The sequence below is a fragment of the Misgurnus anguillicaudatus genome, chromosome 13 (genome assembly GCF_027580225.2).
Source record: "Misgurnus anguillicaudatus chromosome 13, ASM2758022v2, whole genome shotgun sequence".
Classification (NCBI taxonomy): Eukaryota; Metazoa; Chordata; class Actinopteri; order Cypriniformes; family Cobitidae; genus Misgurnus; species Misgurnus anguillicaudatus.
Genome location: NC_073349.2, coordinates 14,939,444 through 14,966,090, shown reverse-complemented (window position 1 = coordinate 14,966,090; position 26,647 = coordinate 14,939,444). Strand labels below are relative to the sequence as shown.

The following is a 26,647-nucleotide window of genomic DNA, read 5'->3' as shown; positions in this document are numbered from 1 at the left end:
CCACATCAACTGAAGAAAACCAGAAGGTATAACATCAAAGACCCCTGCATAATCCTTTGCAGAAATTGGAAGTTTAAATTTATTTAAAAATTCTCCATATGAAAGTAGAAGACCAAACAACTGTGTCACCAATATAATATTATTTCTAAACCAATAATCGAAAAAGTATCTTATTCTTTAATATCTTTATTGTTCCAAATCAAACACCTGTGAAGAGAGAAATTAGGTTTGTACACCAACAACCAAGATAATAGAGCTTGTCGCTGAAAGTTAGACAGCTTAATGGAAATTTTATTCATATCAAAATTACAATTGAGGAGAAAATGAATACCACCAATTTTGTCAAAAACACAATTTGGGATATTTTACCATAACTGATTATTAGATTTAATACAATTCTGAATCCACTGACAGTGAAATTTGTTAAATAAAAATCTATTTACTGTAATATAATAATATTATCACAAATATGATCATATTTTTAAAATACTGACATCCATCCCTATCTATTTAATTTTATGACTATTTCCCCTCATTCTTTTAAAAAAATAATTAGGTGCTTGTTCCTAAATTACACCATCTCAATTTTTTTGGACGGTCTTTTTATATTAAATATATTTACATATGGCCAAGGTAGATATAGTCAAATGAACACAACAATATTTTGAACAGAAGCTCTCACTCTGATGTACACATCAGTGTAAGCGCCCGGGTGTCACGTGACGTGACGTTCGGCCAACATGGCGACGCAGTGCTGAGATAGCAGCAGCGGCCAACCAGTCCGAGTCTGATCTACCGATACCGTTAGCCCGCTCCTGGCTGGCACCCTCACCCACCTGCCGAACCGCAGGGAACGGGCCAGCGATGACGGCCTGAGGGTCTCGTTTAACGCATCGACCGAGAGATGAAAGAACAAGAACAGCTGGAAATCCATCGACGGCATACGCAGACAGAAACGCTGAGCACCAAAAGCATGTTTCTGTCTCGGGCGCTGGAGAAAATCCTGTCGGATAAGGAGGTGAAGCGGAGCCAGCACAACCAGCTACGCAAGGCTTGTCAGGTGGCACTGGGTGAGCTTTCTTTCTTTTAAATTACCATGACAACAGATCAGGCCTCGAGCACATCTTTAGACCATAAACTAGCTGCCGCTGCCCACTGACGTTGTCAATTAGGTCTGTGTAGCGAGCTAGCGTAATGCTAGCAGCCTTCGGTGTCAGTTTGTCTCATTTATCCTAACGTTTAGCTTGTCATCTTTCCTGTTGGCTGTAATAATACCACAGTGGGATGCAGAAGTCAGAATGACATTGTTTTGGTTGATCGGGAGCTGTTAGCATGTGTTAGCAAGGATCAGCTGCTATCCGACAAGCTGTTCTTGGATTGTTGCTCAGCTTTAACATATTTGCCATTTGTGTGTCTTATCGATTAAAGGTCAATTTCTGATATAACGTTACAGATCGTATCGATCTGCATTATGTGTGGCACTTTAAACGCGACGATAAGCACGAGGCCTATTCTGTATAAGTTATTTGTATAGCTTAATGTAGTATAGAGATATGTTTTTAAGTGTCATGTTGTGTCATATGTGCAGCCCGATAGCGGTTATTCGGAATACACGTTGTTGCTGAATAACTTCCGGTATATTCATCACTGTGGTCATGTATGAGCCTGATATGCAGGTCAGACTCATTGAGCTCGTCCCGCCTGTACTTCGTTACTTATTTACTAAGTCGACGAGTACTGGTTGAGACAGGAGGATCAAGTTTCTTAGTGAGATTTTCCAACATCTAACCTTTGTTCTGCAGTTTCTTACATGTCAGTCAAAAATGAAGAGTGATTCATTTGAACAAAAATGATCCAATTGCAGCATTTACTAAGTGTATTTTAAATATTTAATGTCTTATCCTATTTACGGTATAATCTTGAAAACGAATGATAACTGTAGTGTTCAGGCATTTTAGGTGATGTAATGCTCCTTTAAGTTTGTTTAACTGTATAGGTGTTTTCTATTCATACAGACACTCCCCTTATTACCTCATTTGAGTGAATGAGGTTAAGTGCCATAGACATGTTTACACAGTCCAACAGACACCCGGATTCACTGCAAGCCAATGGCTTATATACACAGTTTCTCAAATCAACGGTGATGTTTCTCTCAAATGTTTTTTTCTCAAACAGTCAGGTATAGGTTTATAACAGAATGGCTTACAAAACGTCGCAATGTGTGCATCTTGTGAAATATAACATTGCTTAAGCTTTTCCTGTGGCTTTTGGTAAGGCTGGTGATGATGATCTGTTTAAATTCAAAAGATCTTGTCATTGCTTTAGCAGAAATAAAAAACGTTCTGCCGGTTTTACAGACAGGGATTAAAGCTAGTCCTAGACTAAGACACATGCTTGCATTGACAGATATTAAAATATGCCAGTGCCACCAGTAACGTTTTTTCTAAGGCATGTTAATAAAATATGCTTAAATGTCTTAATTTAACTAATAAATTTAACTCCTGGCTTTAGCTACGCCTTGAAAGCCTTTATGTTATTTGCTCACTCTTGTAAATAAACTCGTTTAACCCTATATTTAAAGCCAAATTAAATTGGTGGTATCTTCAAATTGTTGTTTTCCATAAGGAACAGAGCATGAGTAAAGTTATTCACTAAACACCTTTCCTCTCGCTATCCTTTGTAATAATGTTTGAGTTGGATTCACTCAGTGAATTTAATTATCTCGTTCACAAAACAATTCAGAATGATTAATTGTAATTTAATGGAAAAGATTGACCAACTACAAAAATAAATCAGAAATTATTAGAGATGCACCGATACTACATTTCTCTATCGATATCCGAGTATTAGTCGTGATGTCTGGCGATAACGATTACAAATACTGATTAAAGATGCATAACGATTAGTTGCGAGTAATCTATAGCAGAATAAAAGTTTTTTTTTTACATCATATATGTGTATAATTACTTTAGATAAATGCACACAAATGCATGTATATATTTAAGAAATGTTTTCATGTTATTGGGCTATATGATTATGAAATTTGGCTGGCAGTTAATTGTCTAAGAAATTGTGACAATTATGATGATTAATTGCCTGTTTTAGGGCTTTGACATTTATTCTCATACATTTTTTTCTTTGTTTATGAAGTAATTTTCTTTCACACATTGTTGTGATTATTTAAATTAAATCTTTTGCCAGGTTTACCTAGCAGTAAATATTAATACACATAACATATATTTAAAAGTAATTTGATACGGAGCCAAATTTCAACTACCTATTTTTTCATGTGCTTGTAGTGAATGGTTTACCAAGACTAAGTTACTGGGTTGATCACATTTTCTAGGTTGATGGAAGCACTGGGGACCCAATCATAGCACTTAAACATGGAAAAAGTCAGATTTTCATGCCATGGCCCCTTTAAAAACAAACACTTGAATTTACATCAATGTGATAAAAACTACAGTAAATGACAGAAACCAGCTTCGGAAAAAAAGATAATTGAAGCGTAATTAAATTGTTTAGTTGGTCTCAAGTCCCATTGAATAACATGGGGGAGGCGGGCATTATAACCTATTTTTGGCTTCACTTTTCAGGGCTTGTGCGCCACGCTTGTAATGAATGCGATATTGCCTGTCTTGTCAGAAAACTATAGCTTTGTGTAGTAAATGCTGCTCCATCTGAAAGCAGGTGATGGGGATTTTCTACTAATCAAGAAACCGGTTTTAAGCTGCGGTCACACTAGATTTTAATTATGGAAGTATTTGTCGGACGTTGCTGCAGGGAGTTGGCGGGGGGCAGTTCATGAATATGATCTTTGGCTTCGTCCATTTGTGCTTTTCGGTAGAGATAAAGATTACGCAGTGACATGACATACCAGTTTTGTACTGGTTACAACACTCCATGTGGTTTGAATTGGCTGGTCAGAGTTACCAGACCTGCAAAATATCGTCACACAAGCTTACGTTTCCGGTCTGACGCATTTACTTGCATATGAATGGAAGTCACTGGGACTAAAAGTCTAGTGTGACCGCGGCTTTACTGATGAGATACACATGACAGTCACGTGATTTATTGTGCGGCCCTTAAATACACATTGCTTGTGTATTTGAAGAGTTTGGTTCCAAAACGCGATAAACGCCATTTTTGAAAAAAATGAGTTACTGCCAAAATCAGTATTATATCAGGTCAGTAGTTAAAAGTAAATTCTTAATTTTACGCAAAATCCAATATCCGCCGTGTTATTCTGTCATCTTTTCTCCCTTTTTTCCCAAAATGCGATAAACGCCACTGCTCCTTTTTTACAGAACGCAATAAATCCATTTCTGATATTACAGCCCACCAGTCACGCAATGTAAACAAACAATGGCGGACGCGCTGAGTCCACGGAGTCCTAGTTTTCCTCATCTACTTTGTACTTCGTGATCAACAAACAAAACAAAATAATACTTTAATTGCATCGCTAAACCTGTGATGGTTTTCTGTGATGGGAAAGAAACGTAAGCCATCAACATCTAATATTTTCCCTGAGAGGCACTCGGGAGACGGTTGCTTGTTCTCCCGACAGCAAGCTTCTCATGCTAACACATTGACCCCAGAGGATCTTATGAAAAACTTTCCATAATTTTACTCAAAGTCAACGAAAATCGAGCAGGACCAAAAACATTTTACAGCTGATCTCTGTGAAAGACGTTAAGCGACGACGTCAAGTAACCGCAATGACAGTGATCTTAATATGACAAAGTAAGTGTTTTGATTAATGACATTAATGTTTATATTTTTAATTAGTGTGTACAACTAGTCAACTAAATGAATATAACATGGCAAAGATGAATGCACATTTATATAGGCTATTGATTCAATAGATTTATAGCATTTTGAATAAAAACTTGTCATGGATTTATTGCATTTTGTGGAAAAAATTATCAGTTTTTATAATAAATCTTTGAAAATCAACTTATGGATTTGAATTTTTTATGTTTTTATAACCTAAAGATGCTATGTGAAAGTTTGTAACAGAAAATAGTTGTTTTCATCTTGTCACTTTCTTGGTATAGAAAACACGTTTTTACCAAAATTTGTCAAAATGGATTTATTGCGTTTTGGAACCAAACTCTTCATTTATTAGGGCACATATACTTTCTGCTGTGCTGACGTTTTTTTTACACTCAGCGGTTGCAGTTCCTTTCATATATCCCACAGTACTTAAAAAAAAACACTTTACTTGACTTATTTAGCAGCAACTAAAAACTCAAAACTTGTGTTAAAACATAACACTTTTCACAAACGTCATTCACAATTGTATGTGAGGATCTTTCTGATCCAGTGACTAAACAGAGAATACAGTGAATAAATACACTCTTGTCTGTCAGGTTTATTTGCTTTGAAGGAGGGGTCTCATTTAAACCTTTTGTGATGTAACAGTATTTTCATATGTTAATTTGTTTCTTATTTTTGTTTGTTTTAGATGAAATCAAGCTTGAACTGGAAAAGCAGAAGTAAGTTTACAACCTACTGTACTGTAGCTCCCTGTCACCGCATCTTATTTACCAACATACGCAATCCATAAAGTCATCCAAATCCTCCTTTAATGTTCACTGAAGCATTGGTATAACATTGAGAGAACCTTTCTTAGCTTTTCTTGGAGCTCAATGTATTTTTATTCTCCAGCTATGTATTATGTGTTATGTAATAATATCAGACACTGGCCACATTCATTCGGTTTAAAATCTATGCTGTTAGCTGAACATAAGGCCCTCTTTAATGCTAAAGAACTTCGGAAGGATTTAACTAATGTGACGTGTACGGTCTGAAGCTTTCTGTATGGTGTAGTAAATGTTTTACTCATCTGTGCTGTGAATTCTGTGTGTTTCAGGGATGGCACTGTTGTTCCACCCAGAGCAAACTACATTGAAGCAGACAAGTACGTCCTGCCATTTGAGCTGGCATGTCAGTCGAAGTCTCCGCGCATTGTCAGCACCTCTCTTGACTGCCTACAGGTACATTCAGTGTTCTCATTGTCCTGCTTTGGTACCCTTGGCATTTGCCATTACATATTTCTGTTAAACCCCTGACATGTCAACCCTGTAATTTTCAAATTACGGACAATCTTCTTTGATTTGTTGTTTAGGGAGGTAACTAAAATGGTTATTTTAGGATACAGATTTTACACTGGACATTAGGTTGTGACTTGGTAGTACTAGAACTTCTTCAACAAATTTGTTAATTAAAGGGACACTTCACCCATTTGCATTAAGTCATGTATAGTTAGAACCCCAGTCATATTTTTGAATGGTCGTGCATCATTTCCTCTGTTTCCCCTGAGACAGGAGAAATATGGATTTCAGTGTTGCACTTCCTTCTTTCAATGATGTAAAAATCGTCATTTTGCATCATTGAAAGAAGGAAGTCCAATATCTTTGTAGAGAGGGTGAGACAACAAACACTCATTTTCTCGGTCAAATAGGCACCAAATTAGAAATTTATGTTACATTTCGACTACAAATATGATCCACTTTTAATAAAGATTAATGTTTCCACGGGTGAAATGCTCCTTTAAGCTTAATTTAAAGGGACACTCATTTTCCAGCTCCCCTAGAGATAAACATTTGATTTTTACAGTTTTGGAATCCCTTCAGCCGATCTCCGAGTCTGGCGGTACAACTTTTAGCATAGTTTAGCATAATCCATTGAATCTGATTAGACCATTAGCATCGTGCTAAAAATAACCAAAGAGTTTGGCTATTTTTCCTATTTAAAACTGGACTCTTCTGTAGTTATATCATGTTCTAACAACGACGGAAAATTAAAAGTTGCAATTTTCTAGGCCGATATGGCTAGGAACTATACTCTCATTCTGGCGAATAATCAAGGACTTTGTTGCCGTAACATGGCTGCAGGAGGTGCAGTGATATTACGCAGCACCCGAAAATAGACCCCTTGGTTACTTTCAATAGCAGAGTATTATTTTCAGGCACTGCAATGATATTTCATTGCTCAATAGGAAAAATATCGAAACTCTTTGGTTACTTTTGAGCGCGATGCTAATGGTCTAATCAGATTGAATGGATTATGCTAAGCTATGCTAAAAGTCATACAGCCAGACCAGTGGCCGGTTGCATAAACATAGCCGTGACGTTAAGACTGCGTCTTAAGTATGACTCTGACTAACTAGCAATTAGTTAGGGCTAATCAGTATTATTATTTGGATTTAAATTAGACCAATCTACCTTACTATGTAACATACTTAAAACAGTTATGATCAGTCTTGAAGAAAAAATTCATGACTAACTTTAAAGATTAGTCTTAAAGTTTTATGCAACCGGCCACTGGAGATCAGCTGAATGGATTTCAAAATGGTAAAAAACAAATGTTTTACTCTAGGGGAGCAGGAAAATGAGCATATTTTCAAAAAAAGTGGAGTGTCCTTTTAAATTAAACAACTAACCTAATTTTAAGAATGTTTTTAGTGGATAGAAACTTAAAAGACTAGTTCATCTTAATATAAAACAAATGTATTTGCATACCAGTGGCATCACATAGCCCTCACAGATCTGTATGTTGCTATGGATATGCATATCAATAGGTAAATAAGGTAAATTATTTACAAATCAACATATCGATTGGTAAATAAGCTCAAATATTATCATCTGAATGGCATGATAGCAGTAAATTATGAAACAATTCTCAAATTTTGGTCCACTATTTCTTTAATGTGTTATAGTGGTAGCTCCTTTCTACTTCATTTTAGTTTTAAAAATCACAGTTCACAACTTTCTGAATTTACAATCATGACAAAAACATCTCATCACTCACATTTTCTCTGTTCACTGCAGAAGCTCATTGCGTACGGCCACATCACAGGAAACGCCCCTGACAGTGGTGCTCCAGGAAAGCGTCTGATTGATCGGCTGCTGGAGACCATCTGTAACTGCTTTCAGGGTCCACAGACTGATGAGGGGGTCCAGCTACAGATCATAAAGGTGACACAACTCTTCATCATCACCGCTTAACCTGAGAGCAGTGTGGATGATGGCCCATATAATACCAATGTACTGTGGTTTCTAAGACCAAACCAAAGATATTGGATATAACATGATTGAGCACTGTTATTACTTTAAATAAGGGACTGTGCAATGCTCAATGTGACGCCTCTGGCAATGGACGCATACATGGTCACCTAGTGGTGCGACATTCAGAGTAAAAGTCTTTGATTCGAGCCTAACTGTAGATAATCATGCTATGTGACAGCTCTCTTCGGTGCAGAGAAAGAGGCAGTTTACATAAAGAGAGTAATGGTTTGCATAAGAGGGTGAGGCAGCATCATGGGTAAATTGTTTCGTGTGACTACTAAGGTGTGTAAATAAGCTCACAAGATCTTGTGTGCATGTAATATTCTTTTTGTTTTATATTTGTGACCCTGTCTGTCTGTGAAATTAGATTTTGATCAATTTAATGTGGTCTTAGATCTTTACACTCCACTGTATTTGAATAAATCGTAACGTTTATATCATGTAGGCTCTTCTGACAGCTGTGACATCACCGCATATAGAGATTCACGAGGGGACGATTCTCCTCACCGTACGGACCTGCTACAACATCTACCTGGCCAGCCGAAACTTGATCAACCAGACAACTGCCAAGGCCACTCTTACACAGATGCTTAATGTCATCTTCACACGTATGGAGAACCAGGCGGTTAGTGTAAACTACTTTTTAAAATACCTATTTCACATAAAAAAGTACTTTTTGGAGATAATGCAATCTTGGAGATAAGATTCCTGATAAGGCTTAGCTTACGCCGGCTTGGCTTAATTACACGTTGGGAAATGTATATATATTTGCGATCTGGTATTTAAAGAGACACTCCACTTTATTTGAAAAATATTCTAATTTTTCAGCTCTCTAGAGTTAAACATTTGATTCTTGCTGTTTTGGAATCCATTCAGTTGATCTCCAGGTCTGGCGGTACTACTTTTAGCATAGCATAATCCATTGAATCTGATTAGACCATTTAGCATCGCGCTCAAAAATAACCAAAAAGTTTTGATATTTTTCCTGTTTAAAACTTGACTCTTCTGTAGTTACATCATGTAATAAGACCGACAGAAAATTAAAAGCTGCGATTTTCTAGGCAGATATGGCTAGGAACTATACTCTCAGGCGTAAAGGACTTTACTGCCTTTAGCGCCTAATAATAGTTCCCTTGGTTACTTTCAATAGCAGTGGACTATTTTTGGGCACTCTTTGATTATTACGCCAGAACGAGAGTATAGTTCCTAGCCATATTAGCCTAGAAAATCGCAACTTTTAATTTTCCGCCAGTCTTAGTACACGATGTAACTACAGAAGAGTCAAGTTTTAAATAGGAAAAATATAGAAACTCTTTGGTTGTTTTTGAGCGCGATGCTAGTGGTCTAATCAGATTCAATGGATTATGCTAAGCTATGCTAAAAGTGGTACCGCCAGACCCGGAGATCAGCTGAATGGATTCCAAAACGGTAAAAATCAAATGTTTAACTTTTGGGGAGCTATAAAATAAGCATATTTTCAAAAAAAGTGGAGTGTCCCTTTAACTAATACTTGGAACTAGCATCGGAAATAGACTTGCTGATTTTCTTACAGGCTCTGGAGGCTCAGGAAGCAGAGAAAGACAGACAACGTCTGCAGCTGTGCAATCCTTCTCCGGTCTCCAGCAATCCTTCACCTGTGACCCAGAACCCTTCCCCGATTGCCGGCCGAAGGTCCGGTTCTCCGTGGCTTGGGCGAGACACCTCAGAACAGAACGGTTCTCCGTCTTTCCCCCTCAGCCCCGCTGGTGTCTCCTCCAGCCCCTCCCCTCCTCAAGACTCATCAACCATCAATGGCCAGACAGAGGAGTCGAAATCAGAAGAGGAGTTTACCACAAATAAAGAGAGCACAGAGGAACTTCAGCATCCAGGTATGAAGGGTTAAAATGACACAGAGGCCAAAAAAGGTCTAGCTCCTAAAACGTCTACATACACAATATGTAGTATTTATTTCTTTATTAGTGAAGTAGTGACTGACAATCACTAGCTTAGCTCTCCTTTTTTATTTTAAAGACACAGACACTAAAGAGTCAGGCCAAACAGATGCTGGGTCTTTAGCAACAAAGGAGGCAGACGAGGCACATCTACAGCCTGAAGCTGAAGCAGCCACTGAGGTTCTGGAGGAGGTCGAGCCGGACAGCGGTCTGGGAGATAGCTCTGTTGAAGGAGGTGGGTCAAACTTTAATCTGCATACGACTACAAAATAATAGGTCCACCTGCTCCTAAAACCTTTTGCTTATTTTCTTCTATAGGCTTAGATCAACACTCTGATTCGGAAACCAAAATGCCGCCCCCTGCTGTCCATGTAGACTCGCAACAGATGAACGGAACGGTGGACGATCGTGCCTCAGAGTCCTCGACAGACATTCTGGTGGGGTTTGAATTTTTATGATGGAGTTGTTTTCTGAGCTTTAAGAGCTATTTGTGTTTTATATATATACATAAAAACACATTACATCACTGGTCTGATGGGTCTTCTTTGTGTATGAGCAGGATGCAGAAACCCTCCAGGGCGGCCAGACAGCTACCCGTTTCTCTCACATCCTACAGAAAGACGCCTTTCTTGTGTTTCGTTCCCTTTGCAAGCTTTCCATGAAGCCTTTGGCTGATGGACCACCAGATCCAAAGTAAGGGGAAAAAAATATATTTTACAGTGCTGTTATGGCTATCCAATATCAAATCCAAGCCCCTTAAAGGGATTATTCACCCAAAAATGAAAATAATGACATTAATGACTCACCCTCATGTCGTTCTCGTAAGACCTCCCTTTATCTTCAGTACACAGTTTAAGATGTTTTATATTTAGTCCGAGAGTTTGTTGACCCTTATTGAAAATCTACGTATGGTTTACTGTCCATGTCCAGAAAGGTAATCAAAACATCATCAAAGTAGTCCATGTGACATCAGGGGGTCAGTTAGAATGTGTTAAAGCATCGAAAATACATTTTGGTCCAAAAATAACAAAAATGGCGACTTTATTCAGCATTGTCTACTATTCAGTGTCTGTTGTGAAGCGCATGCGCGAGACTAAAGTCACGTGACTGCAGTGACGCAGATGACGTGTTATCCTCAGACATGTTTGTGAAGTTTCTTTCCAAACTTACAGCGTGCGTCTCCCTCAGACTGTAAACAAAGCGTGGGCGCACAAAAAAAACAAAAACAGCTGGGGCGCACCAGATAACACGTCATCCGCATCACTGCAGTCACGTGACTTTAGTCTCGCGCATGCGCTTCACAACAGACACGGAACAGAAGACGATGCTAAAAAAAGTCATAATTTTGTATTTGTTCGATGCTTCAACACATTCTAACTAACCCACTGATGTAACATGGACTACTTTGATAATGTTTTTTCTGGACATGGACAGTACACCGCACGTAGATCCTCAATGAAGGGTCAACAAGCTCTCGGACTAAATATAAAACATCCCAAACTGTGTTCCGAAGATGAACGGAGGTCTTACGACTTTGGAACAACATGAGGGTGAGTCAGTAATGACATTATTTTCATTTTTGAGTGAACTATTCCTTTAAATGATGAGTACTCTATATGATGCGATATTGTGTAGTGTTGTTATTTATTAAAGCATTAAGTGCAGTGTTTTTAAAGGAAAATTGTTGTTGGATCAGTTTACTATTGAAAAATAGTCCTATACAGTTAATATAACTGTGATTCCATCTTGTGTCTATTTCTGTACTCCATCCTCTTCCCTTCCTTTCTCACAGGTCCCATGAGCTTCGTTCTAAGGTGGTTTCTCTGCAGCTCTTGCTGTCTGTGCTCCAGGGTGCCGGTCCTGTTTTCCGAACCCATGAGATGTTTGTGAACGCTATCAAGCAGTACCTGTGTGTGGCGCTCTCGAAAAACGGGGTCTCCTCTGTGCCTGAAGTGTTTGAACTTTCTCTCGCCATATTCCTGACATTGCTCTCCCATTTCAAAGTGCACCTTAAGATGCAGATTGAGGTAAAGCTCATTTTCGTAAGATTCATTCACAGTTATTTACTATTTTTATTTTAACACACAAAAAAAGTCTTGCTAACACCATTTTGCATTATTTTTGATAATTTTTATTCTGAATCTTCTCAGGTGTTCTTCAGAGAGATCTTTCTGACCATCCTGGAGACTTCATCCAGCTCCTTTGAACACAAGTGGATGGTCATCCAGACGCTGACTCGTATCTGTGCAGGTCTGGGGCAAACAACTATAATGTGCCTACCACTTTAATCACTTTAAAATCCAGTATTAAGTCTCTTCCTTCCTCTCACAGATGCTCAGTGTGTAGTGGACATTTATGTGAACTATGATTGCGATCTCAACGCCGCCAACATTTTTGAGCGTCTGGTTAATGATCTGTCTAAAATCGCCCAGGGACGGAGTGGACAGGAGCTCGGAATGACTCCGTTACAGGTATTTAAAATAATTTAATCATACAGCTCACATTAAAATGATGCTAGGAGGAACGTAATGACATTATGGTACATGTTAACATCATTGTTTATTGCATTTTCCTGGACATTGTAACTTGCAACTTTACCCCAGCAATTTACCCATCATTGGACTACTCATTCACATACTTCTGTTAAAACTTGCCCATAATGTAAAGCCAGAGAGGTGTTTGTGTTTTGTAATTACTGATTGATTAAGTGTTGGTTAATAATTTCAGGAGTTGAGCTTAAGAAAAAAGGGACTGGAGTGTCTGGTGTCTATTTTGAAGTGCATGGTGGAATGGAGCAAAGATCTGTATGTTAACCCAAATCTGCAGGCCAATCTTGGTAAGAGAACTGATTCATAGTTGCATATGAGTTTAGGTTTATTTTATTTTAACTTTAATTTCAGTTTACTTGAGCCTCTTCTAGGCTTAGGTTATTTTATGAGTCTGTGAATGTGTTTGAATGTGCTGTACTGTTTTGCGGTGAAGGTCAGGAACGTCCAGCAGAGGGTGACAGTGCAGATGTGAAGCTCGCCGAGCATCCGTCCTCTCGCAGAGACAGCGTGAGCTCTCTGGACTCCACTGTATCTTCTGGTGTTCATCCAGATCAGTATGAGGTCATCAAACACCAGAAAGAGATTATCGAGCATGGTATTGATCTGTGAGTCATCTTTTTTTTATTAACATTTCATTTACATTTTTTTGTTTTGTTGTATCTATATTTTTCTGAAAACTTTTTGCTTTTTACGAAAGGTTTAACAAGAAACCAAAAAGGGGACTGCAATACCTGCAAGAGCAAGGCATGCTGGGAACATCACAGGAGGAAATAGCCCAGTTCTTACACCAAGAGGAACGACTGGACACAGTAAGTTCATAGTGAACGGACAGTAGTAGACGTTTTGTTTAATATTGACAACTACTTAGGCTTTGGTGTTGAGTCTTGTCTATGCTGTACCATGTGATCAGACACAGGTTGGAGAGTTTTTGGGGGAGAATGTGAAGTTTAATAAGGAGGTGATGTACTGCTATGTGGACCAGCTGGACTTTTGCGGCACAGACTTTGTATCAGCGCTCCGTGTCTTCCTGGAAGGATTTAGGCTTCCGGGTGAAGCCCAGAAAATCGACAGGCTCATGGAGAAGTTTGCCGCTCGCTACTTGGAATGCAATCAGGGGTGAGCAATGCAGTCTTTTAAAGCTTTATGGGGTTTCTTTATATGCTAATCTCTAAACTGGTCTGTTGCTTTATAGGCAGACTCTGTTCGCCAGCGCAGATACAGCTTATGTTCTGGCATACTCCATCATCATGTTAACCACAGACCTGCACAGCCCACAGGTGAAACTGCCCTCTATATTACAGGGATTGTTTACCCAAAAATGAAAATTCTGTCATCATTTACTCACCCTCGTGTTGTTACAAACCTGATATAAAAGAAGATATTTGTAAAAAAGCAGGAACAGAGGCACCATTGATTTCCATAGAAAAAACTGCTACTATGAAAGTCAATAGTGCTATTTTCATTTGTATTTTTGTGTTGTTTTCAGCAGGCTTGTGCACAATTCAGAATTGAATTGAGAATGACTCCTGAATTCCAATTCAATTCTTGATTTTGAATTGAATTTGAATTGATGTCAAAAACAGGATCTAGAATTAAAAATCGAATTTGAATTAAAGGAAGCAGAATTGCAATTCAATAGAAATTCTAAGAAATTAATATACATATTATACAGTAAGTGAAGTGTTAAAAATGAAGCTTTCAGTATATGTCAGATATGATTGCATTACATATTCTAAAAATTATATTAGTTTGAATTACTTGTACAGATTACATTAACAGGAAATGTTTTCCCCCAGCAATTAATGTTAAAAACTCTAGTCACATAACAAATAAAGTTTTTTTATTGTAATTTTGTGGAACATGACTTCATTCCCCAGAATGCTTTAATTTTACCAACTATTTAAAATGGTTGCCAAACAATTTTCCAAAGCAACTTTCCTAACACTGAATGTATGTGAGATTCTTTCTGTTGTGTGACTGTGGAATTTATTTGAATTGCCATGAATTTAATTCCACTTCCTGTCATTCCAATTCAAATTCAACTTCCATGGCGGAGTCAATTCAATTCAAATTCAAATTCATGAATTGAATGGAGGCCAATTCTGAAATTCTGAATTGTGCACAAGCCTGGTTTTCAGTACAAATATCAAAAAATATGCTTGATGAGCAAAATGACCTAAGAAAATAAGTCTAGTTTTTAGACAAAAACATACAATTTAAGTGAATTTGTGCTTAAAACAAGCACAAAAAAAATTTGCCAATAGAATAAGAAAAATGTTCTTGATTTTTTTCTTGAATGAAGTGTTTAAAGGCACCCTGCATGATTTCTGAAAGCCAATGTTGACATTTGAAATTACCTAAACAAACACGCCCCTACCCCAATAGAATCTGGGCCTTCTTTTGATAGACACGCCCCACACATACGTGACACGATCTGCTGACTCTGTAGCTGTCTTTAAGAACCGGCTAAAAACCCTCTCTTCCATCTCTTCCGCCATTAGCTCACTTCCTAATATAAGACTTACTCTCATTTTATTTTTTTCCTTCTTTTCCTGATCTCTATCTATACATTCTTACAAAAAAACTAACCCATGGCTATGTATACTGTGTTAGACTTGATGAGACTATTTCCAGTGCACTTATGTATTTCTGTTCTTGTGTTGCTATAATTGCTTCTATTGTTTACCTCTTGTTAACAAAAGCGTCTTGTAAACCTCTTGTAAAAATGCAAATTTAAAATACGCAACCCTGGCAATGATGTCAGTTAGTAGACACGCCCCTTACTGCTAATTGGCTAAAGTGTGTTTTGGTAGTTGGCCCAACTCCCTTTTCCAAAGTGTTTTTTCAAAAATCACGCACCCCGCCTTTAAGAAAGTGAAAGTTTTTACTTGCCCCATTTACAGTTTTTTTTACCGTTTTTGCTTGTTTTAAGCACAATTTTACTTACATTTAATGTTTTTTTTTTTTGTCTAATGCAGGGTTTACACCAAACGCGTTTTGGGCGTCAAAATCGCGTCTACCGCGCCTAGTTTGCCGCGTGAACACTTTGAATGCATTGGCGCTGAAGAGCGGAGTAGACGCGCGGAAAAAGCAAGCATTTGACGCGCGTCCGAGGCAAAATCCGCTTCTTGTGGGAGGGGCAACTGCTGTGCGAGTGTCTGTTTGCAAGATGACTGATGTTACTTGTGCATTTATCAAGAGAGTTACCAGTTTGTATTGGGTAACCTTACTATAGGGGGAAAATAAACGGCGCGGGTTGATAAACGTCACGTGACTCAAAAGTGAAGTGTGTATTACAACTTGCCAGGTTGCCCAAAGTCCTTACTGACACTCTTCCAAGCGAGGTCCTTTTTATTCCTGTCTCCTAATAGAAATAACAACTTGTGTCATATAGCTCCGAGTGACTGCTTGAGTGAGTGACTCCGGGCGGGGCTGCCACCACAGCAGCAGGCAGGCTCCTGATTGGTTAACGCGGCGCGAAATTCCGCCAAAGTTCAAATTTTTCAACTCGGGCGTGAGCCGCAAATTTGCGTGAAACGCAAAATGCACAATAGCACCATTCGCGCGTACCGCGCACAACGCTCAATTCGCGCCTTTCGCGCGAGCTTCACGCGCGAATGAGGCGGAAACGCGTCTTCCGCTCCGCGCCGAACGCCTCTTCCGCGCCGTGGGACCTCCTGACGCGCGTCAACGCGTCTGCACATTGACTTAACATTGAAATCACTCGCGCTTCACGCCTCTACCGTGGTTGGTGTAAACGCACCATTAAAACTAGACTTATTTTCGTAGGGCATATTGCTCAAGAAAATATATCTTGATTTAAGAATTTTTAGATATTTGTCCTAAAAACAAGACAAAAACACTAACTTAGTAATTTTTTTGCAGTGTTCCTGCTTCATTACAAATATCTTTCTTTGTGTTTAACAAAACAAAGACATTTCTGTGCTTTTCACTGCTTCTATTAATGTAAAGCTGCTTTGAAACAATTAACTATTGTGAAAAGCGCTATATAAATAAAATTGAATTGAATTGAATTGAATTTATACAAGTTTGTAACATGAGGGTAAATAAATGATGACAGAATTTTCATTTTTGGATAAACAATCCCTTTAATGGTGAATTCTAAGGCACTGTTATGCAACTTACACACCAAACGTGGGGCATCGCTTTACCCGCTCTAGATTACTCGCGGGATTTAACTTTGTGTCATGCAAAATTTTTGCTCGAGTTGAATATTTTCAACTTGGGCGAAGACGCGTTTGAAGCGAATAGCACGTGTTTTTGCGGCAAACACGCCACCCATATTGCGTCATTCGCATCGCCCCATGCGAGGACACATCTGATCGCGTCTTTGTATTCACTTTGTATGTAATCTACTCGCGCAAATCATTGAACTCGTGTCTGGTGTGAACCCACAGTAACAGTTGCTCTAACTTGGGTTTAGAGGTTTAAACAAACCTTTTGCATAAAAATGTAAAATATGTGCCTCCTAGGTAGAATTGCTTTGTTTTTCCTCACTTTTGTATGTTGCTTTACAATTTACATTGTGCATTCGGTTCTTTCATCCAAAGCAACTTATAGTGCATTTTAGTTATACAATTTTACAAGTGCGTGTTCCCTGGCAATCGAACCCACAAACTTTGCAGTGCAGACTATTATAGAGACTTGGGTGGGTTTGAGCACTGTTTTGATTTGGGCCACCATATAACCACCTAGCAATGCTCTAACAACCATCATTACACCTTTAGAAACTGCACAGTAAAATGCTTAAAACCACCCAAGCACTTCTTCAGTGATGGAAATGTCACATTGGTTTCTTCTTTCTTTAGGTGAAGAACAAGATGACAAAGGAACAGTACATTAAAATGAATCGCGGCATTAATGACAGCAAGGACCTGCCTGAAGAATATCTGTCATCTATCTACGACGAGATCGCAGGCAAGAAGATCGCCATGAAAGAGAGTAAAGAATACTCCATCACCCCCAAGTCCAGCAAACAGAGTAAGAGCATCTTCATGACGTGTATCTGATAAATTGTATTTATAGATATGGCATCCAGAGGAAGTATATTAGGTTGTGTGGTTACATGAAAGCTTGTTTGCTATCTAATTGATCTTTTAAGGGATACTCCAGCCAAATATCAAAATAACCCCATTATTTACACACCCTCAAGCAATCCGAGATACACATGTCCATCATCTTTCAGACAAACACATTTGGAGTTATTTTAGTAAATGTCCTTGCGTTTCCTAGCTTATAATGGTAGGAAACAGAGATCAGGGAACAACTTCTGACTTTAAAGCAACACTATGTAGTTTTTTTTACCTTTAAATAATGTCTCTAAAATTATTTCAGTGATAGAACAACTCTTAACTGGACAAATTGTACTGTTGCTGCAAACTGAGCAGCCTCCTAGCTGCTACAAGCACACTCTGAAAGTGGCGGTGGAGGGTAGGAACCACAGCCCCGCCCCTCCCCCTGCCTGCAGAAGAGTGTCTGATACCAGGCACTGTTGCGCTTTTCAACCACATGGGGGAGCTGTAAGTCATTTTTACATGGAAACTACATAGTGTTGCTTTAAACAGCAAAAAGTGCATTCATCCCTCTCCGAGGCAATCCACACGGCTCCAATAGGTCAACAAAGGTCTTCTGCGGATAATTTTGTGGGAAAAATATCCATATTTCAAACTCTATAAACCACAATGACCAGCCTCCGGTAACGGCATCATCTTGGGCTCACTGGAGAGTTTTATAGTAGTCAACGTTCATTGCCATGTGTATGCTGCGCAGTGACTCTTGTGAATTGAGTCCAAGATGCCGTCGTTACCGGAAACTAGTTATTATAGTTTATAAAGTGTAAAATATGGATATTTGTCTTACAAAATTGCATCAATTACCAGCAAAAGACCTTTATTATTCCCTTGGAGTCATGTGGATTACTTTTGTGAAAGATGGATGCACTTTTTTGGGCTTCAAAGTCAAAAGTTGTTCCCTGATCCTGGTTTCCAATAAAAGTTTGGAAAAGCAAGGACATTTAGTAAAAAAGTGTTCATCTGAAAAATGATGGACATATGTATTTCGGATTGCTTGTGGGTGAGTATATCATGTGGTAATTTTGATATTTGGCTCGAGTATCACTTTAAGGTGTCATTTCCATGTTGAGGTTTAAATTAAACCTCATTGGATGCTAAAAAGTGAATGTCTTCCTTTAAGATGTAGCCAGTGAGAAGCAGAGGAGGTTGCTGTATAACATGGAGATGGAGCAGATGGCCAAAACGGCAAAAGCTCTGATGGAGGCTGTAAGCCACGCCCAGGCGCCCTTCTTCAGCGCCACTCACCTGGAGCATGTCCGCCCCATGTTCAAGGTAACAGCAGCTCTCTTAGGTTTGTAATTGTTTTAAAAAAGAAAGCGAAAGCACATATTGAAGGTTACTGTTGGGTCAAAAGGTTCACAGAGAGTTTAACACATTCTGATGCTGTTACAGGAAGTGGTTTCACATGTCTGACTAGTAACATGTATTGCAAAGAAGTCAGATTTTTTAAAACTGCTTTCATGTGCTGTGTGGTTATAAATGTGTTTATCTGTGCATACAGTTGGCCTGGACGCCTCTGTTGGCAGCATTTAGCGTAGGACTTCAGGACTGCGATGATCAGGAAGTGGCGTCTCTATGTCTGGAGGGGATCCGCTGCGCTATCAGAATCGCCTGTATTTTCAGCATGCAGGTTTGTGATTGGCTTATCAATGCTGTTCATGCCTAAATGTCAAGCATATCTTATTTAGTTCCTTTTTACAAAGTCTGTACATTTTCCCTCTTGCCCATACGTGAAGCTGGAGAGGGATGCCTACATCCAGGCCCTGGCCAGGTTTACGCTGCTCACCGCAAGCTCCAGCATCACAGAAATGAAGCAGAAGAACATTGACACCATTAAGACTCTCATTATGGTTGCCCACACTGATGGGAACTACCTGGGCAACTCCTGGCATGAGGTGAGGTGGAGTAATGACAATTTTGCTTTGTAATAGATACGCTTCAAATCCACTTCCAGTTTCCTCTCACCTGCTCTTTACTGCTAAAGGGAAATTCCACTTTAATTTCGTTCATGGTATGAATTTGCATATCCATGCAACGGCTAGACATAAGGAAAGCATGTTTGCCATAAACATATTTATTATGAAACCAAAAAGTTTTGAGTAAAACGGGCTGTACATGATAAAGGGGACATATCATGAAAATCTGACTTTTTTCATGTTTAAGTGCTACAATTGGGTCCACAGTGCTTCTATCAACATAGAAAATGTGAAAAAGATCATCCCAGTAACTTAGTTTTGGTAAACCATTCTCTGAAAGCATGTGAAAAAATAGGTCATTGAAATTTGTCTCCCCTTGTGATGTCAGAAGGGGAAGATACCACCCCTTAATTGCTCACACCTACAAAGTGGCAATTTTCACATGCTGTAATAAAATCTATGGGGTATTTTGAGCTAGAACTTCACATACGTACTCTGGGGACACCAAAGATTTATTTAGCATCCTAAAAAAGTCTTGTGAAATGTCCCCTTTAAAGAGAGTACTGTATTACCTATATGTTGTATCATTGAATAAATTTACTGGAAAATTCCACACAAGCCAAATAAAGAGATAGTTTACCCAAAAATAAAAATGATGTAATTTATTCACACCTATGTCATTCAACACTTATATGACTTTCTTCTATGGAACACAAAATAAGTTACTTTGGGAAATCCCTTAGTGTTTTTTTTCTATACCATGGAAGTCATTGGGGTCTGATGTGGTTACAAACGTTCTTCAAAATATTTTCTTTTGTGTTCCTGAGAAGAAAAAAACTTACACAGGTTTGTAATGACACCAGGGTGAGTAAAATATCAAAGAATTTTCATTTTTGGGTGAACTATCCCTTAAAGGTCTAATAACACACACTGTTTCTGCTTATCTTATGTTAATATTGAGTACTTATAGAGTAGTATTACATCCTAAATAACCCCGAAGAGTTTTCAGTTTATTCAAATTTATAAAAGACAGATCAGCTGTACTGGTACTTTCTGTAAAAAAAAAAGTTTCTGGAGGGGGTGGAGCGAGTCACGAGCAAATAATGCACACACAAAACATTATCTCACTATCTCTAGATAACTTATGATTCACTACATGTACATATTGTTTACATTATATGCACTTATGCGAGGCAGGGGCGTAGCCACGAGGGGGGCTGGGTGGGCCTTGGCCCCCTCATTTACATGTCTGCCCCCTCAGATTGGATTTCCAATTGCTTAAAAAATAATAAGAAGAAAATGTTGATTTCTTAGTCTGATTGATAGATTGACCAATCAAAATGCTGCACGGTAGAATGCACTGTAAGATAAGCGGGAAGGAGAAAATGTGCTACTTCATGTTCTGCTGAAACAGTAGAGTAAAAATATGTTGTTTTTAAAGGGGCCATGGCATGAAAATCTGACTTTTTTCATGTTTAAGTGCTATGATTGGGTCCCCAGTGCTTCTATCAACCTAGAAAATGTGAAAAAGATCAACCCAGTAACTTAGTTTTGGTAAACCATTCTCTACAAGAACATGAAAAAGTAGGTCGTTGAAATTTAGCTCTCCTTATGATGACATAAGAAGCCCTTATTATAATAATACCACCCCTTAATCTGCACTATCCAACCACAGCACTGCCATTTAGTGCAGAGAAAAGCACAATTGAGTTTTAATTGCAACACACCACCATCATTGTGATCAGTGTTTTGAATTTCATCAGCTCATTTGCAATTTAAAGGACACACCCAAAACTGCAAACTTTTGCACACACCTACAAAGTGGCAATTTTAACATGCTATAATAAATTATTTATATGGTATTTTGAGCTAAAACTTCACATATGTTCTCTGGGGACAACAAAGATTTAATAGACATCTTAAAAAAGTCTTGTGCCATGGCCCCTTTAAATGTGTACAGGTGTTAAGCTATTGCCCCCTCATTTTAAGATTGGACCCCCAAAAATAAAATTCTAGCTATGCCCCTGATGCGAGGATTGCCAACAAAACACAGACATTTGATGCAGTTTTACTTACTGTCTGCAACTCATGACGCGGTATGACGCGTAATGCTGTGTTCTTTGGAAAGCTGAACAAGCTTAAATTTCCCTCACAAACAACAACACACTTTTTTGGTGATGTTGATTTCGTGTCAGCTCTTCGTTAGTGTGTGCGTGCGATATTCCGGATGAAGTGCCCATATAAGGACTTCTACTGTGTTCCAGCTTTGTTCCGAAAATACACTTTGGTTCCATTGTTGATTTTGGTCTAAAACAAAATGACAAATCTTTCACGCGCAATGCTGCCGATAACTTTTTCTCCTCCATATTGCCGAGTACCCTCTTTTTGTGCAAAATATCTAACATTTCTGCCGTCTCTACATATTCTTTTGTTGTCCCCTTTATAGATTCTGAGGTGTATCAGTCAGCTGGAATTGGCCCAGTTGATCGGAACAGGAGTGAAGACGCGCTACATTTCCGGTGTGGTTCGAGACCAGGGAGGCAGTATAAAGGGCTTCCCGACAGGGGGAGAGGAATTCATGCCTCTAGGCTTAGGCAAGTTATTGTTAGACTGCTGTTAAAAAGCGTTCGGTCTGGTTTGTTTATTGCTATGTGCAGAGTGGGTTCCATATGGAACGAAACAATATTATTGGTCTCCCACAGGTACTCTAGTTGGAGGTCCAGACAAGCGTCAGATGGCTCACATCCAGGAGTCGGTGGGGGAGACCAGCTCGCAGAGTGTAGTGGTGGCTGTGGACAGGTGCGCTGCTGTTATAGGACATTACAAACATGCAGTTTTTGTTTATGCTCTTTTGTATGACCTTCCTTCTTTTTTTGTTTTGTTTTTTAAGGATCTTCACTGGATCCACTAAACTTGATGGAAATGCAATTGGTAGGTTATTTATAGATTTGTGTTTGCCTCTTTGAGAACAGTTAACTTTTATTAAATATATGCTACTCTTAGTCTCCTTTAAATGTTTTATGACACAAATTGGTGTCTTTATAATGTCCTTGTTTTTACAGCATGTCTCTATTCTCATAGAATGAGACCAATTCATTAATTTGGTCCATACCATCATAAGGAAGTGACTTAACTCTTTCACCGCCTTCTTTCTTTTTAAAGTTGCCAGCAAACGGCAGCATTTTTATGATTTTCACAAAAGTTTAATGCAATCCAAATAATTTCCTTCATTAAATATATACACATACAATATATCAAATAAAACAACAGACCTTTTCCTTTTAAACAAACCTAAAATAAAAACATTTCATCCCCTCTTAATTTGTTCTCCTTTTATCACTTCTTAAATATGGGTAGCTTTCTTCAAAAATACTAAATTTTTAACAAAACAAGCTAGAAATCAGATTCAGAGCCATGATCTAAACCGTCAGAGTTTTTACTGTCTTTGGATCAGTTGATGCTTTAGTGTTTTAAAAGTTGGGGAGGTGCGCCACCTAGTGGATAATAGTGGAAATATGGATTGCCGTAAAAACTTGTTATTGGCAGGGAAGAGTTTTCTCTTAATTGACGGGATAACTCGTCAATGGCGGGGGAAAGAGTTAAGAGGCACTTATTATCCAAAATCTACTTTTTTGCATATTGATGTGTGATGGCACTGTGGGAACACAACCCTACAATGAAACAAATCCACCCACTCCTTTTTTAATCCCTATTAAACCAAAGCATTCTCATTAGACATGCTGTTTTGATTATCTTAATGGGACATCACACTGATTAAGCGCCGCCCACGGCTTCTGACTGACTGGTTAATAGTACCCAACAGCTTTTCTAATTGTGTTTATTAGTGTTAATGCAGCTAAATATACTATTGTCTCAGACTGTATTCACAGGAATCAGATCTATTTTAACCAAAAGCACTCAGTGTCTGTCTGTAAGGAAGTGATGAGCTGTAGCTCATTTGCCCCCCCCCCCTTTCAAATAAGGGCATTTTGGACACGCTATAAATTGTTTCCTGTTTAAAAAGGGGCTTTCCCTGTTGTTAATGTCACTTTCCATCAATTTGTATATGCTATCGCCTTTGGCTGTTTTTAAGACTTGTCACTTCCATTATCAGATGTTGATGCAAGGTTTAATAATAAACCCTTCTTACATAAGGCAATTTTTGTTTAACAATGTTTGGCAAATACACAATTACCTAAAGGATTATTAGAAACACCTGTTAAATTTCTCATTAATGCAATTATCTAATCAACCAATCACGGCAGTCGCTTCAATGCATTTAGGGGTGTGGTCCTGGTCAAGACAATCTCCTGAACTCCAAACTGAATGTCAGAATGGGAAAGAAAGGCGATTTAAGCAATTTTGAGCAGGGGATGGTTGTTGGTGCCAGACGGGCCGGTCTGACTATTTCACAATCTGCTCAGTTACTGGGATTTTCACCCACAACCATTTCTAGGGTTTACAAAGAATGATGTGAAAAGGGAAAAACAACCAGTATTCGGCAGTCCTGTGGGCGAAAATGCCTTGTTGATGCTAGAGGTCAGAGGAGAATGTGCCGACTTATTTAAGCTGATAGAAGAGCAACTTTGACTGAAATAACCACTCGTTACAACAAAGGTATGCAGCAAAGCATTTGTGAAGCCACAACACGCACAACCTTGAGGCGGATGGGCTACAACAGCAGAAGACCCCACCGGGTACCACTCATCTCCACTACCAACAGGAAAAAGAAGCTACAATTTGCACAAGCTCACCAAAATTGGACAGTTGAAGACTGAAAAAATGTTGCCTGGTCTGTTGAGTCTCGATTTCTGTTGAGACATTCAGATGGTAGAGTCAGAATTTGGCGTAAACAGAATGAGAACATGGATCCATCATGTCTTGTTACCACTGTGCAGGCTGGTGGTGGTGGTGCAATGGTGTGGCGGATGTTTTCTTGGCACACTTTAGGCCCCTTAGTGCCAAATGGGCATCGTTTAAATGCCACGGCCTACCTGAGCATTGTTTCTGACCATGTCCATCCCTTTATGACCACCATGTACCCATCCTCTGATTGGTTTCTTGCACATGATAATGAGTTCACTGTACTAAAATGGCCCCCACTGTCACCAGATCTCAACCCAATAGAGCATCTTTGGGATGTGGTGAAACGGGAGCTTTATGCCCTGGATGTGCATCCCACAAATCTGCATCAACTGCAAGATGCTATCCTATCAATATGGGCCAACATTTCTAAGGAATGATTTCAGCACCTTGTTGAATCAATGCCACATAGAATTAAGGCAGTTCTGAAGGTGAAAGGGGGTCAAACACAGTATTAGTATGGTGTTCCTAATAATCCTTTAGGTGAGTGTATGTGACCATGTCTGTGAAATCCAGACTAAAGTCTTGTAATCTAATTTTGAGAAGAAGCATCAAAGTTTGGTTTCAATCATTGATTTCACATTGATTTTAATCTTTTGACATGACCTTACTCGGTCAATATTTAATAATAATAATAATAATATTTAAGATATCAAGGTTATATTTCCAAAGAATGATTGTATGTTGAAAACCGTAAAGCACTCAATATTACTTCAGCTAGGTTTTCTTCGAATGGATTACATGTCACATCACAGTCTAATAAATAATATTTATAAAGGCTTCTTTTAAAATGAATTTAAGCAGACACTTATTGAGCCCCTTCACAACCTTAAACAAGTGTTTACTAAATGGTCCATAATGGAGGATTTCAATACTTATCCAGTTTATGGGCTGATCCTGACAGAGAAATGTTGAAACCTGGAAATCTTTTGTTAGCCACCGAACCCTCAAACCATTAGGTCATTGATTTACAGCCCGGCTCTGGACTGATTCCCTGCACACCTATTTATTTTTCCAAGGTACACTTTGGTCATCATTATTAATTACAATGAAGATTCAAAATAAGATAAAAGGGCTGCCAAACTGCATAAAACTTTCCAGAGGAGCCTCGGATAGTATATTTAAGGTGCTCAAGATTGAGATATGACATCACCTCTTTCACCCAGCGTTTATGAGACTGTGAGATTGCCTTTTTCCACACTGACACATCTTGACATGTGTCAGTGCCATTGTTTTGTCTCAAGATGCACACCAGTATTGTTTTTTGTAGGGTATGTTTGTAAAAACTACTAAAATGTCCTAATATAAGGCCTGTTGTTGATTAATCTAAACCCTGTCTGGGGAAACTTCCCCAATATGTTCTGTTAATACATCTGTTCATGTACATAAATTGTTTTGAGGGCAAAACGTCACTAAGCTCCATCCCATAATTCATGTTGGTTGTGAACTCTGCTTTGGTCTCCAGTGGACTTTGTGCGTTGGTTGTGTGCGGTGTCAATGGACGAACTGGCCTCGGCGCACCAGCCTCGCATGTTCAGTCTGCAGAAGATAGTGGAGATCTCCTACTACAACATGAACCGTATTCGCTTGCAATGGTCACGCATCTGGCAGGTCATCGGAGATCATTTCAACAAGGTCGGTGGGCAGAGACAAACATGGCACCTTTAATACATAATCACACAGTAAACCTAGTAAATCAATTTTTCTTTTGGTATGGTAGGTGGGTTGCAATCCCAACGAGGATGTGGCCATCTTTGCTGTGGACTCCCTGAGACAACTTTCAATGAAGTTCCTGGAGAAAGGAGAACTGGCCAACTTCCGGTTCCAAAAGGACTTTTTAAGGCCATTTGAACACATTGTGAAGAAGAACAGGTGAGGAACGTGGGGACAGACAGAGAGTGATTGTAGAAATTATAATTCTGAATACACATAATATAGTATATAAAACAGAATAAACATAAGCGATTCTCACGAAATCCAGACTTAGAAGGTGTCCAGCATCAGATTTTTTTGCACATATAAGATTAATGTCTGAACTTACTATAACCATGATTTTTAGAGGATTAAAAAATATGTCCTATAGAATTATTTAAATTTTTTAGATTGCCATTATCAAAAATGGTCATTACTGGAAAATTATATAACATTAAATAAATGCATTTACAAACTCATGTTTCGGTAATGGGAACTAAAAAGTTGTCTAGGTACTTTGACAAACAAAAT

The 26,647-nt window shown here is 38.7% G+C and overlaps 1 protein-coding gene across 2 annotated transcripts in view; it reads left to right on the top strand.

Moving 5' to 3' along the window:
• Positions 1-695: 695 nt before the first annotated feature.
• Positions 696-26,647, top strand: part of arfgef2 (ADP-ribosylation factor guanine nucleotide-exchange factor 2 (brefeldin A-inhibited)) — a 38,681-nt gene continuing 12,729 nt past the window's right edge. The window contains exons 1-26 of one of the 2 annotated variants that reach the window (XM_055188223.2): positions 696-1,070; positions 5,468-5,498; positions 5,876-5,999; positions 7,836-7,982; positions 8,518-8,697; positions 9,625-9,940; positions 10,089-10,238; positions 10,322-10,440; positions 10,563-10,696; positions 11,796-12,030; positions 12,154-12,253; positions 12,335-12,474; positions 12,731-12,839; positions 12,986-13,157; positions 13,250-13,361; positions 13,463-13,668; positions 13,745-13,829; positions 17,382-17,553; positions 18,766-18,917; positions 19,147-19,275; positions 19,382-19,540; positions 22,008-22,155; positions 22,264-22,360; positions 22,452-22,492; positions 25,890-26,059; positions 26,145-26,296. In XM_055188223.2, coding sequence (XP_055044198.2) covers positions 905-1,070; positions 5,468-5,498; positions 5,876-5,999; positions 7,836-7,982; positions 8,518-8,697; positions 9,625-9,940; positions 10,089-10,238; positions 10,322-10,440; positions 10,563-10,696; positions 11,796-12,030; positions 12,154-12,253; positions 12,335-12,474; positions 12,731-12,839; positions 12,986-13,157; positions 13,250-13,361; positions 13,463-13,668; positions 13,745-13,829; positions 17,382-17,553; positions 18,766-18,917; positions 19,147-19,275; positions 19,382-19,540; positions 22,008-22,155; positions 22,264-22,360; positions 22,452-22,492; positions 25,890-26,059; positions 26,145-26,296 — 3,746 coding nt within the window. In that variant the 5' untranslated portion in view covers positions 696-904. Of the gene's footprint in view, positions 1,071-5,467; positions 5,499-5,875; positions 6,000-7,835; positions 7,983-8,517; positions 8,698-9,624; positions 9,941-10,082; positions 10,239-10,321; positions 10,441-10,562; positions 10,697-11,795; positions 12,031-12,153; positions 12,254-12,334; positions 12,475-12,730; positions 12,840-12,985; positions 13,158-13,249; positions 13,362-13,462; positions 13,669-13,744; positions 13,830-17,381; positions 17,554-18,765; positions 18,918-19,146; positions 19,276-19,381; positions 19,541-22,007; positions 22,156-22,263; positions 22,361-22,451; positions 22,493-25,889; positions 26,060-26,144; positions 26,297-26,647 lie in introns of both variants that reach the window. The other variant, XM_055188222.2, reaches the window with a different exon arrangement.